Source organism: Mustela erminea, chromosome 12 (genome assembly GCF_009829155.1).
Source record: "Mustela erminea isolate mMusErm1 chromosome 12, mMusErm1.Pri, whole genome shotgun sequence".
NCBI classification, from domain to species: domain Eukaryota; kingdom Metazoa; phylum Chordata; class Mammalia; order Carnivora; family Mustelidae; genus Mustela; species Mustela erminea.
This window is the reverse complement of record NC_045625.1, coordinates 6,550,585-6,562,591: the sequence shown is the minus strand read 5'-3', so window position 1 is coordinate 6,562,591 and position 12,007 is coordinate 6,550,585. Positions and strand designations below refer to the sequence as shown.

The following is a 12,007-nucleotide window of genomic DNA, read 5'->3' as shown; positions in this document are numbered from 1 at the left end:
GAAGAGGGGCGAAAGAGGCGCCTGTCCAACTCGCCGTCTCCCCCCTCCAAATGCTTTCTAAGCTGTTGGAGACAGTAGCATGCACCCCTCTCAGTCCGCTTGGTGTCCTTGAGCGCTGCTCTCAGAGCGGCAGGAAAACACGACCATGTCAATAAGGGAACGGCCTCTCCTGTGCCTCGGGACGGGGTCAAAGATGACAGGTGGGACGTGCCCCGCACAAGCATGGCTGCCGCGCTCCCGCGGCCGGGCGCCCGCGGGCCGGTAGGGAGGCGAGCCTGCCGTTGGCGCGCATGCTCCCAGCTGCCCCGCACCAACATGGCGGCCGGCTCCCCGTGAGCGCCGCAGCCGCGAGCCGGCCGTTGCTGGGCATGCTCCTTGCGTGCCCCGCACCAGCATGGCGGTCGTCTTCACGGGGGTGACTTTAATTCTCGGTTTTCGGTTCTAGCCGGCTGGTGCTCCTTTCTTTTCAGAAAGCTCTGAGCGCCTTGGTGAAGCCGGGGAAAGGGAAGGGGTGCGGGGGTGAAAGGTGAGAGGGGACTGCAGGCATCCGGGCCGGCTCCTGACGGGAGGAAGATGGCTGAGGGCGAGCGGCAGTCGCCGTCAGGTAGGACGGGCCGGGCCCTACAGGGGTCGGGCAGGGGCGCGGGGGCGGTGCCCGGCGCGGGGGCGGGGAAGGGGTGTGGTGTGGGGGGCTCGGCGGCGGGGTAGGGGGCGGGTCGGGAGGTGGAGGAACTCCAGTGGCAGGAGCTGCTGGGCGGGGAGGAGGACGTGTTGGGGGGATCTGGGGAGCGGACCCGGGGCTGCGAAGGGGTGGCGGGTGGGGCGCCACACCTGAACCTGGGGAGCCCGGGCGGCCCGAGGGCCCGGTGGGCAGCGCCGTGGCCAGAAGGGGAGGCCTTTTCCGCATCTGGGCTGTGCGTGCTGAAGTCAGCTCTTGAGCTGCTGGGGAAGCTGCCAGGGATGGGGGCGACAGTGATTCCTGTGGCTGCCTTCTTTATTAGCCCCTGCCCCCGGGGTGAGGGGTGCTGCTCTGTGGGCCTGGGCCTGCCTGCACCCGGTTTCCAGACTCCTCTGCACCCTGCCCACCCTCATCCACCTCCCCTCTCTCCCTCCTGGAGGCGGGGCTGTGCAGTTTGTTTCAGTGGCTGAACATTTATTGAGAGAAACTGCCCTTGGTTGTGTAAACCACTAATTTTAAAAAGCTGGTTGTGCGAGATGAGTCTCTCCCTGGCATCACGATCCGTAACTTTTATTTACACTGTGGCCTGGCTTTAGTTCATCTCAAATAACTGGGATGGAAATACTAGGGAAAGGATCTTACAGAGAGACCCATTTCCTGGAGGAGGGGAAAGCTGTTTGCTGACGCGCACCTCCCCGCACCCGAACTAGGAAGGACTGACCGCAGATAATTTTAAAATTCTGACAGAGCCAGTAGGTTGGCCAAACACAGCTAATGTTTTGAACGCATTGGATATTCCTTCTAACTGTCTTGCATTTGGGGATCTGGAGAGGTCTCAGGGAGGAGACAGTATGAAGATCAAAAAAAGCATTTCCCTCTTCCCCCATCAAATAGATGAACAAAGAGCTGGGTACGGTCTCTTATGGCATCTGAAACCAGACATTTACTTCATTTAGTACAAAACTTCTGTGCCTGTGCCCTCAGAAGTTCTGGTATTGCCTGTGAGAGATAGAAGCCAACCAGAATTCTCAGAGAGATGAATGTGTTTCCAGAGTTGGGTGGCTGGGGAGAGAGCCCATGCACTGAAAAAGATGAAGGCTCAGGGGGGATATCTATGGCTGGAGACAGCCAGGTGCCCGGAGGTGGTCCTTCTTTGAAGTTTGAAACAGGACGTTTTGGAACAAGTAGAAAGAACTACTTCACTCAGACAGTGTAGTGATGAAAACCTTGGATTTTAGAGTTGTACAGACCTGGCTCTGCCTGGCAGATCCCATTCTCTGAGCCTTGCTTGTCTCTGAAAATGGGGCTGTTAAATACCTTCTCCGCAGAGTTGTAGTATATGTTCCATAGACGATGAGGGCAAAACATGGGGCATTGGGGGAAAGGGATAGTCAGGAAATGTTGATTGCTGTTGTCCTTTTAAAAGGTGGTACAGGTTGAACATGTAGGTTGGTTCTCAAATGTCGGATGATATTACATTATGCTTTTGTTGGGGAGGAGGTTAGGGAACATCTCTAAAACTCTAGATATTTCCATCTGTGAGTTTATAGGGTATCCACTGGCACCTTTGCCAGAGATAAGAGTCTGAGGCCAGAGGAACTCAGTTATCATAGCTCCCAGTTTGAAGGCTTGTTTTTTTGATTTGAGATTGTGTATTCTGGTAACAACATGTGTGTATGTTTCTGGTAACAACATGTGTGTATGTTTCATTAGTGGTTGTTGCAGTGTTTCCTACAAAGTAGCCATTACATCCCCCCCCACCCCCCTCAGCAGCAGGCCTGACTTGGAGGGTTTCCCACCTGTGAAATAAATTCAGAAAGGCTGTCTCCTGTGCTCTCTCGGAAGTGCTCTCTGTTCCTAATGATCATTTCCAAGTTGATTATTTGGAATGTGGAACACATTTTCCTATAAAAACAATGATGTTAGGTTACTAGCCTGACTTATAAAGCTTTTAATTTAATAGCATCTTTTTTTTTTTTTAAGATTTTATTTATTTGTTTGGAAGAGAGAGAGACAGAGCGTGAGCATGAGCAAGAGGGAGGAGGCAGAGGGAGAGGGCGAAGCAGACCTCAGCTGAGCAGGGAGCCGGAAGTGGGGCTGGATCCCAGGACCCTGAGATCATGACCTGAGCCCAAGGCAGATGCTTCACCGGCTGAGCCACCCAGGCACCCCTATTTAATAGTATCTTAAAGTAGTAATTTACTAATAGTAGGGGCCTCAATTTGGGTTCTGGGAACAGGGCTTATAGAACAGGTGGGAGGAGGAAGAGAGTTTCTGATTTGTGTTTTGGGCTTTGTGGTTTGAATTTTAAATTAGGCAGAGTTTGCCTTGGTCTCAGCACAGGTATCAGGTATCAGCCCAGGTCTCCAGGTATCCTAGAGCTTTCCCTTTCCTCAGGGCCTCTCCAGGCATGCTCCATTCTCCCAAATGTCACATGGTCCAGAACCATCTTGGGCCCCTGGCCCCTTTCTCCATTCAGGCAATGTCAGCTAGGTTTTAGGAGGACAGCAGGGGGACAAATTTATCGTGTGTTTGAGTGACTCCTTCTGGAGAGTTTGGGCTTTTCAAGGAAGGTGTTAATTAATACAACAGATCTTCAACAGTAGAATCAGGCACAGCCCCTGTCCAAGACCCTTGGGACCAGGTATATTTTGGAATTCGGAGTATTCCCAGATTTCAGAAAGCAGCACCCCATAATCAAACAAAAATACGTCTGTAGCAAAATCTAAATTCCCTAAGAGGGATCTGCAAAGCATAGAAATGTCCTCATGCTGGTTTAGGTGTAACTTTTGTATGAAATGAATTTTTTAAAAAAGATTTTTATTATTTGAGAGAGAGAGAGAATGAGATAGAGAACACGAGAAGGTGGAGGGTCAGCGGGAGAAGCAGACTCCCTACTGCCGAGTAGGGAGCGGGATGCGGGACTCGTCCGAGGACTCCAGGATCAGGACCTGAGCCAAAGGCAGTCACCCAAGCAACTGAGCCACCCAGGTGCCCCGTGTACCAAATGAATTTATGCCTAACTTACTTTAAAAACTTAGGGGTTTTAGAACTTTTTGGATTTTAGAATTATGGAGAAGAGACTGAGGGCATGTATTTCCTAGTGTCACAAAGTAAAGGGAATCCTGCAGTGTGGGCTGGATATTTTCGGCAAAGGAGGCCACTCATACTAAGCAGTCCACTTTGGTGGGAGGTTTACTTCTAGGTCAGCACGTGGAACTGCCCTCTGTTTTCCTTTCCCCCAACTTCTGCAAGTATAGAAACTCCATTTGAAATAGGTTTTTTTTTTTTTTTTTTTTTTCCTGATTACAAAATTACTGTATGCTTTTTTAAAAAATGAGAGCGAGAGTGAGAGAGGGCGCGTGCAGGCCCATGAATGGGGCGGGGGTTGGTGGGGGAGAAGGAGAGAGAGAGAAAGAATCTTTTTTTTTTTTTTTTTAAGAGTTTATTTATTTGACAGATCACAAGTAGGCAGAGAGGCAGGCGGGGGTGGAGGAAGCAGGCTTCCCGCTGAGCAGAGAGTCCAATGCCTGATGCTGGGCTCGATTCCAGGACCCTGTGATGATGACCTGAGTGGAAGGCGGAGGCTTAACCCACTGAGCCACCCAGGCACCCCAAGAGAGAGAATCTTAGGCAGGCTCCATGTCTAGCCCAGAGACTAATGTGGGGCTCTATCTCATGACCCTGAGGTCATGAGATCATGACCTGAGCTGAAATCAGGAGTTCGATGCCCAACTGGCTGAGCCACCCGGGTGCCCCATCCCGAATGCTAGTTTTTAATAGCAGTAAGTAGCTTAGGAATGGAAGTCTCTTACACATCTTACCTCCTAGAGATGACTGTTAACTAACTTTGGGGTTTCAGATTTTCTACAACGCACATACTGATAGACGTGTTATTTATACCAAGTATGTATAGCTCTTTCTGCAATAATGAGATTATATTATATATAACATAGCTTCATTTTCTTTCTTCACTTATTAATATTTAGGCTGTTTTCCTATGGCAATAATTTAGGCTTCATTTTCTTAAAAAGCTATGAAGATTTCCGTTCAATGGCCATATCATTATCTACCCATTGCCTTGTCAGTCGATACGTATGCGGTTTCTACCTTTCTTCCGTTCAGTAAGGGCCTTTGTATCTATCTGGGTGTATTTTTTGGGGCACCTGCAAGGTCGCTGTCTACATGTAGAACTGTTGGCTTGGTGGGTCTGTGTGGCTTTTTATTTCAGAAGTCAGTGCTGAGTTGCGTCCTCTGCAGATTCTACCCAGACTCCCACCAGCGGCGCAGGAGAGTCGGGCTTCCCCCTCCCCAGTCCCTGCCAGATGCTTTTCCTCTGCCGCCCGAATCTGGAAGCGCCGTCTCGTCTCATTTACATTTCTTTGCTTATTCCGAGGTTGGCGATTTTTTCCCAATGTTTATCGGTGGCCTTTTGTATTTTCCACACCCCCCTCTTTGAATTGCCTGCTTCTGTCTAAAAGGTCAACTTGGTTTTATTTTTCTAACCATTCTCCGGTGAGGGAGCAGGAGGTGAGGACCCGAGGAGCCGGAGCAGCGGACCGTGTCAGTTGTTGAGGGGCTCGCCAGTCCCGCGGGTCTCCGGGCTGGGGGTGGAAAGGCAGGAGGGGTTTGGGCTGACTGTCCTGGGGGTACACGTCTGGTTCACCCCAGGTACTGGGGGTTTGGAGTCTTGGTTTAAACGTGTGTGTGTGTGTGTGTGTGTGTGTGTGTGAGAGAGAGAGAGAGAGAGAGAGAGAGACACACACACACACATGGTGGGGGTGGCAAGAGAGACAGAGAGGGGCAGAAGGTTGGGTTGGGGGGAAGATTCTATTTATCTGTTTGCCTCTTCACTTTCTTTGTCAAGATTCTTCGGAGGATATCCCTCCGGCCACTCAGAACTTCATCATTCCGAAAAAGGAGATCCACACAGTTCCAGACATGGGCAAATGGAAGCGCTCTCAGGTACTGGTGGCATCTGCACCGGAGGGCCCCAGGGGGGTGAAGAACTGGGGCTTTTTCAGAGGCAGTGAGTGAGCTCCTGACCTTTCCTGCTCTTGGAAGCAGAGCTGTTAGGAGCTGGGGAGAGAGCTGACAGGGCAGCCGGCTGTCCCTCTCTCGGGGCGGGGTGGGGCGGGGCGGGGGTGAGTTACAGCTCGTCTTGGAGCCAATGTGTCTAAGAGAGAAGAGGTTGTCTGTCTCATGGAAACCTAGGCCAAGGATGTGGCTGGGCCTAAAAATACCTGGGAACTGGGGCCTAGAGCAAGGGGAAGTGCAGACCAGATTCCCGGGCTGCTCCGTCTGATGGTGGGCAGAAAATAGGAGCTTCTACCTCTTGGGCTTCTGGCATAGGCTGTGGAAAGATTGGGACCAAGAAAAAGAATGCCAGTTTCAAAACCCCAGGGAAAGCCTTGGTCCCAGCTCCAGCCACGTGCCCACACCTGCTCTGCTCGGCTGGGGTGCGGTGAGGGGTCACTTGTACAGAAGGGCAGCCTCTCTTCAGGGAGTCTGCTGTGCTGACACCGAGCCCACGTCCTGCAATTGCCGTGGCTCCTTCCTGGGCCATGCAAGCCTTTCTGGCTCCTCTTTCGTAAGCCTGCCTCCTAAATATTTGCAGATGGTTATCATGTCTTTTCCGAGTTATATTCTCTCCCTGAATCTTCCCCAGGATAAACACCGTAGTCCCTGCAGCCGCTCCGAGGACACGGTTTGGGTCCTTTCATCATCTTGGTTTGCCTACCTCAAGGTTTCTAAACCTCAGCACTGTTGACATTTGGGGGTGGTTAATTCTTTGTTGTAGGGGCTGTCCTGTGCACTGGAGGACATGTAGTGCCTTCCCTGGTCTCTACCGGCTAGATGCCAGCAGTCCTGCCCCCCGCAAAGCCTTTAGAACCAAAAATGTCTCCAGAGCTTGTGGGAAGTTGCCTGGGAGCCAGATTGCCTGGGTCGAGAACCACAAGTCTGCCCTGAACCTGCAGATTGGCTGAATCCAAATGTGGCTTTAGTTCCTTGCTTTCTGCCTGGGTCTTTTTCTAGGAGGATCAGGTGTTTACGATGTGCCAGGTATTGTAGCTCATTTAAATCCTCACTAAAACTCTGGGAAGTTTGGGAATCATGACTTTGGGAATCATCTCCATTTCGAGGGTAAGAAAAGTGAGGCCAGGAAATAAAGACATTTAGCAAAATGGCCCAGTTGGTGAGTGGGTGGGATGAGAATCAAGATTCATGCCCAGGTCCTCTGTCTCTAGACAGCCATGGGTTGAGCCGTTTTAGGCCATGGGTCAGGACATTACTGCCTGCTCATCTAATCTGGACTTCTGCCTGTTTTTAAGAAGTAGAGTTTTATTGGAACACAGCAAGGCTCATTTATATATTGTGTGCGGCAGCTTTCACACTAACTGGCAGAGCTGGGTGGAGTTGAGAGTTTGTGGACCAGGCTTGATGGCCTGCAGAGCCTAAAATAGTTACTGTCTGGCCCTTTGTAGGCAGTTTGTTGATCCTGCTGTAGGCACCAGCACTTTTTGGGAAGTGTTGGTTACTTTTTCTGATGGGGTGTATGTTGAACTATTTTGGATAGAAGACTTCCACTTGCTCTAAAGCTCACCAGTCAAGTTCATGGCCCGACAAGTGACTCTGTGCTTGGTCCACACAGTTTCACTAGGCTGCAGAGCGTGGCAACCAAGAGCATGGACTTCGGGTCAGAGAGGTCAAAGCTTGAAGCCCAAGGTTGCCATTTTCTCTTCTTGTGACTTAGGCAATGTGCCTACGCTGGCCAGGTCTATTTCTTCTACTGTAAAATGGGTTGTTGGGAGGCTTAAATGACTCAAAGTCCAAAAAGTACCTGGCCCGGTGCTAGGCGTTCATGAGCTGTCCTGAGCTGCGGGCATGGTTGTCACCGTCACAGGGATGAGGATGGTGGCGTTGGTGGAGACTTTGCGCACAGTCTCGTTTATAAGAATGACCTGAGCTTGAGTCACCAAGAGACTTGGGCCCACGGGGAGCAGGGACCATGGAGGATGACGCAGCCCCTTGCTGCTTCCTGTCTTTGCATCCTGGTGTAGTTGGTAGAAGTGACTGTGAACGCTGGCTGCAGGCAGCACGACGGCTCGGACCTGCTCTGTGACCCCTTATTTCCACTTGGGGCTGTTCATGGGCTGTAGGAAGGTCTTGGTACAGGAATGGTCCCTTCGAGATACAGAATGGTCAGTTCTTGGGGCTTGTTGTGGCTCTTGCTGGCATCTTGGATAAGGAGGAAGAGAATGAGAGACAACAGAGATGAGGAAGAAACAAGACCGAACAGAAATCACTTGCTCCCGGGGCCTGCAACTCAGTGCTTTCTTCTCCCTGTGCTCGTTGTAACCTGAAACTCAGCAGGGAGGAGAGTGCCCAGGTGGAAGCTGGGTTTGGCTGTGCTGGGGGACCTGGCCGCGGGCAGAAGACACTTTCTTCTCCTGGGAGCAGGGGGTCTGCACTGCAGGCGGATAGCCTGGCCTGTCTGGTGGGGGAAACATCTGGAAGACTAGCAGGGGAGGAACCTTCACTGGTATTCCTTGAACTCCTGGTGGTATAGTGTAACTTGGAGGACTTGTGGGGTCCTAGCTCCACGTCTAATGAGATGCTGGTCTTAGGAGACCTTGGGCAAGTCATCTCTCCTGAAGCCTTGGTTTCCTCATCTATAAAATGGGTATAGTGACAGTGTTTACCTTGTGAGGTTGTGAGAAGAAGCCACTGGCAGGAATAGTGAGCACACAGCAAACGGACTGAGGGTTCCGGTGTCACAGAGGTCATTGGCTTGCCAGCTCTTTAGGCTGGAGGGCATGGGTTGGGTATTTGGCGTTATTGTTCTACTTCTCCTGCTGGCAGGCCAGGGTCCAGGGACAGCTTGGAGCCCTTTGGGAACTGGGTGGAGCTGGGGGCTGGCCGGGGTGTGGAGGGTCAGGGGTTGACAGTCCTCTCCTGACCCCCACTCCCCACTCTGTTCGGTAGGCGTACGCTGACTACATTGGATTCATCCTCACGCTCAATGAAGGTGTGAAGGGGAAGAAGCTGACCTTCGAGTACAAAGTCTCTGAGGTAGGCACAGGCGGGGAGCCCGCTGGAGCAGGGCCCTTCCCGGAATAGCTCCAGAGAGTCACGTGTGGTCCTGGCCCCCAACAGGCTGAGGCAGGAAATAAGATCGCCAAGCACATGTGCGGTTGACATTTCGGTGTTTGTATTCCTTTTCCTTTAACAAGAATGTGTATTTATTTGAGACAGAGAGAGAGAGGGAGAGCGCACGTGAGCGGGGGGGGAGGGACGCGCTGAGAGCGCTGTGAGCACAGAGCCCCACTGGTCCGCCCCATCCTGACGGGGCTCCATCTCAGGACCCCGCGATCATGACCTGAGCTGACACCAAGAGTCAGACGCGACTGCTCAACCGACTGAGCCTCCCGGGTGCCCCATGTACCTTTTTAAATGAAAAAGGATTACAGATGAAGTAAGTGGGCTTCACTGAAGGGATCACTAGTAAAAGTGCGTTAACGGCAAGCCGCCCTCCCGCTGTCCCCCCCATCCTGCCCAGCTCCTGGGGCAGCCCTGGGAATAGTCTGGGGAATGTCACCCAGACCTGCTCTCTGAGCTCCTCCTGCTGCCCCGCCGCCTTCTAAATTCTGCGTCCTTGAGGCAGGCCCCAACTGTGGACTTTCAGGTCGTGTCCCTAACTGGTGCTGCTTCGCACATCCTTACCTGTGGATCTGTGGGCACTCGTTCCTGGAAGCGGGGGTGCTGAGTTGAGGGCACAGAGAGGCCAAGAGCTGTGGGGAGGCGTGCGCTTGTGGGCTACTGGCTCTTGGTGGATACCATCTCCCAGGGCTGGGTCCCAGGCCTCCAGAGGCCTCTTGGGTTCTTAGCCCAGTTGGCTCATAGTCACCTTGAGAATCTTATCTTAGACACCAGGGCCTGAGAGGCCTCTCAGCGCCTCATTCCACCCTGTTGGGTAAGGCCTGGCCCTGTCGCAGCCTGGGCTCTTCACCGGACCCTCCTACCCCGCTCCAGCGGAGCTATCTCTTCCTGGGCCCTGACTGGCTGTGGGGTGGCTGAGGTCTTATGCTGTCACCACAGGGAAGCCGGACCTGTGCTGGGGATAGACCTCCTTCTCTTGGGGGCTGGCCCCCCACTGAGTTCGTGGGGTGGGGGAGAGAGGGCTTGTCCTGGAGCCTGTGGGGACGGAAGCTCGGCTGTGCTCTGTGGGCAGGGAGTGTAGTGGGGGAAGGCTAATTACAGGGGGATGTTCTAATTACCCCAGCAGATCCCGAGGTTCCGTAATTTCCCCTCACGCTTTTGTCGTAGACTCCGCTCTGGCCAGGTGTCTCAGCTCAGGAGCTCTTCTCTTGGCAGGATTGCAGGGTGGTTAAGCGCTTGGGTGCCGGAGTCAGGCTGGCTGGGTTTGGATAACCTCTCCCTTCCAAGCTGTTGGCTTCATCCCCTCTGACCCTCTGTGTCCTCATCTGTGGAGTGTAGGAGCCAGCAGACCGACTCATGGCCCCTGGGGAGGATTCAGTGGGATCCCATACACAGGCTTGTTAGGACAGTGCCTCAGACATACTAGGTGACTAGTTTCTGTTAGCGTGAGCTATTTTTAAGTTCTCATCTCCAGTAGTGGTGTGATTGTTTCCGTTGGGGGCGCTTCCAGAGCTGGGGTTCATCCCAGTGCCAGGGCGATCACTTGGTGGGCAGAAGTGACTAGTTTGGTCTCCAGAGGTCTCCCAGCTTCTGCCCACAGCTGGCAGGGCCGAGGAAGGCAGGGCTCACCGTGGGGTCTCAGCCCACAGATGGGGGAGGGCCCCCGGCACAGCTGCTGGGGGCTCCTGCTTCCTCTCACTCCTGCCGCCTCCTGCAGGGATGGCAGCTGGCGAGAGGGCAGCCCGAGCGGCCCTAGGTGGCAGCTTCCAGACCACCAGCTGCGAAGGGAACGAGGAAGGGCACCGTGAGACCGTCTAGACCCGTGTGTAGAAGACTCTCCTTGAGTTTGAGATTATATTGGGTTCACATTTTGGGGTTTTGCAAACTGTGAGTAGATAAGGGGCTTTTTTTTTTTTTCTTTCTTTCTTTTTTTCTGTTGTTCGTTTGATATTTAAGTTGGGGGACAAAGAGAAAGAAAACACTGGCAAGTCATGGTTTGGAGAAAATTTTACTGGACCATGAAATGTAAAAGGAAGCACTGGTGTAGGGAGCAGGAGGGTAGTTCAAATGGTTGTCTGTGCTTCCTGAGGGCTGGGCCCCCAGCGGAGGGGCAGACCCCTCAGCCCCAACCAGTCAGACAATAGAGGCCGCCCCTGCATTCTAAAAGCCCTCTCCAGAAAGACAAGCTAGGAGCCTTTTAATTATTCATGACTCCAGCTGAGCTGGCAGCTGGGGCCCGGCTTCCGGCTTCCGAGGCTTCCCCACACCTTCTTTATGCCCTTCAGCGCCTTGCCCAAGACGGAGACCGCCAGGGAACTGGGTCTGCCTGGCGCTTGCTGGGGCCAGAATTACCATCTCATCGCTCTGGAGTCCCGGGTGCTGCATGGGGCCAGGCTTGCTCTGTCCTTAATCAGTTCCTGGTGACCCGGTTCTTCTTCGCAAAGCTGGGCCGTGGTGGCACTTTTCAGCTGGGCAGCTTTCTGTCACCCGGGCCCTCTGCCTCGGCCTGGTACCCCGGGAGCTTTCCCCTCTTACAGGGGACGTTTCCTCGCTCTCCCACCCCAAGCACAGAGAAAGGGGAGGTGAGGACGGCGGCATCCGGGCCGCTGTCCCGGTGCACAGTGCCGGGGTTGCTGATGGTGTGGCCTGTGGTGCGATGTGTGCCTCCCGGAGGTGTGTGTGGTGGGGGTGGGCATTGGCTGACAAGTACTCCATTAGCTCAAGTCCACGTGCCCTACCCCCACAGCTCTTGGCCCGGACCTCCCCGAGCCTCGCCTTCCTCCGCACAGCTTTTCACCTGGGCACCACCTTGCTGGGCCCTACCCAGTGTCAGGGGCTCCTGGAGGTCTCTGTCTGTGCTGCTCTTGCCCAGTGGACAGGGCAAAACCTGCTCCTTGGCAAGGGCTACTTTTCCAGGGCTGCCTGCCTCTGAATACCCTCCCTCTGCCTTGTGCCCTCCGCCAGCCTTTCGTTCTGGCTTTTTTTTTTTTTTTTTTTTTTAACAAGCCACACCTAGGAGTCCTCTCCTAGCTGCCCTGTGTTTTTGGATCAACAGCCTCACCTGATTTCCTCATTGAGTAACATTCTGTGTGCCAATGCTGCCCTGGCCTATGACACTGATCTCATTCCTTGGTTCCTGCCTGCTGTGGGAAAGGTGTAGGGACATGG

At 53.3% G+C, this 12,007-nt stretch overlaps 1 protein-coding gene across 4 annotated transcripts in view; it reads left to right on the top strand.

The window, feature by feature from the left end:
* Nucleotides 1-8: 8 nt before the first annotated feature.
* PTPA (protein phosphatase 2 phosphatase activator) overlaps nt 9-12,007 on the top strand; it is a 29,774-nt gene continuing 17,775 nt past the window's right edge. The window contains exons 1-3 of one of the 4 annotated variants that reach the window (XM_032306631.1): nt 176-200; nt 5,547-5,644; nt 8,666-8,752. In XM_032306631.1, the coding sequence (XP_032162522.1) occupies nt 194-200; nt 5,547-5,644; nt 8,666-8,752 (192 nt within the window). In that variant the 5' untranslated portion in view covers nt 176-193. Of the gene's footprint in view, nt 201-287; nt 605-5,546; nt 5,645-8,665; nt 8,753-12,007 lie in introns of those variants that run through there. The other 3 variants (XM_032306632.1, XM_032306633.1, XM_032306634.1) reach the window with 3 other exon arrangements.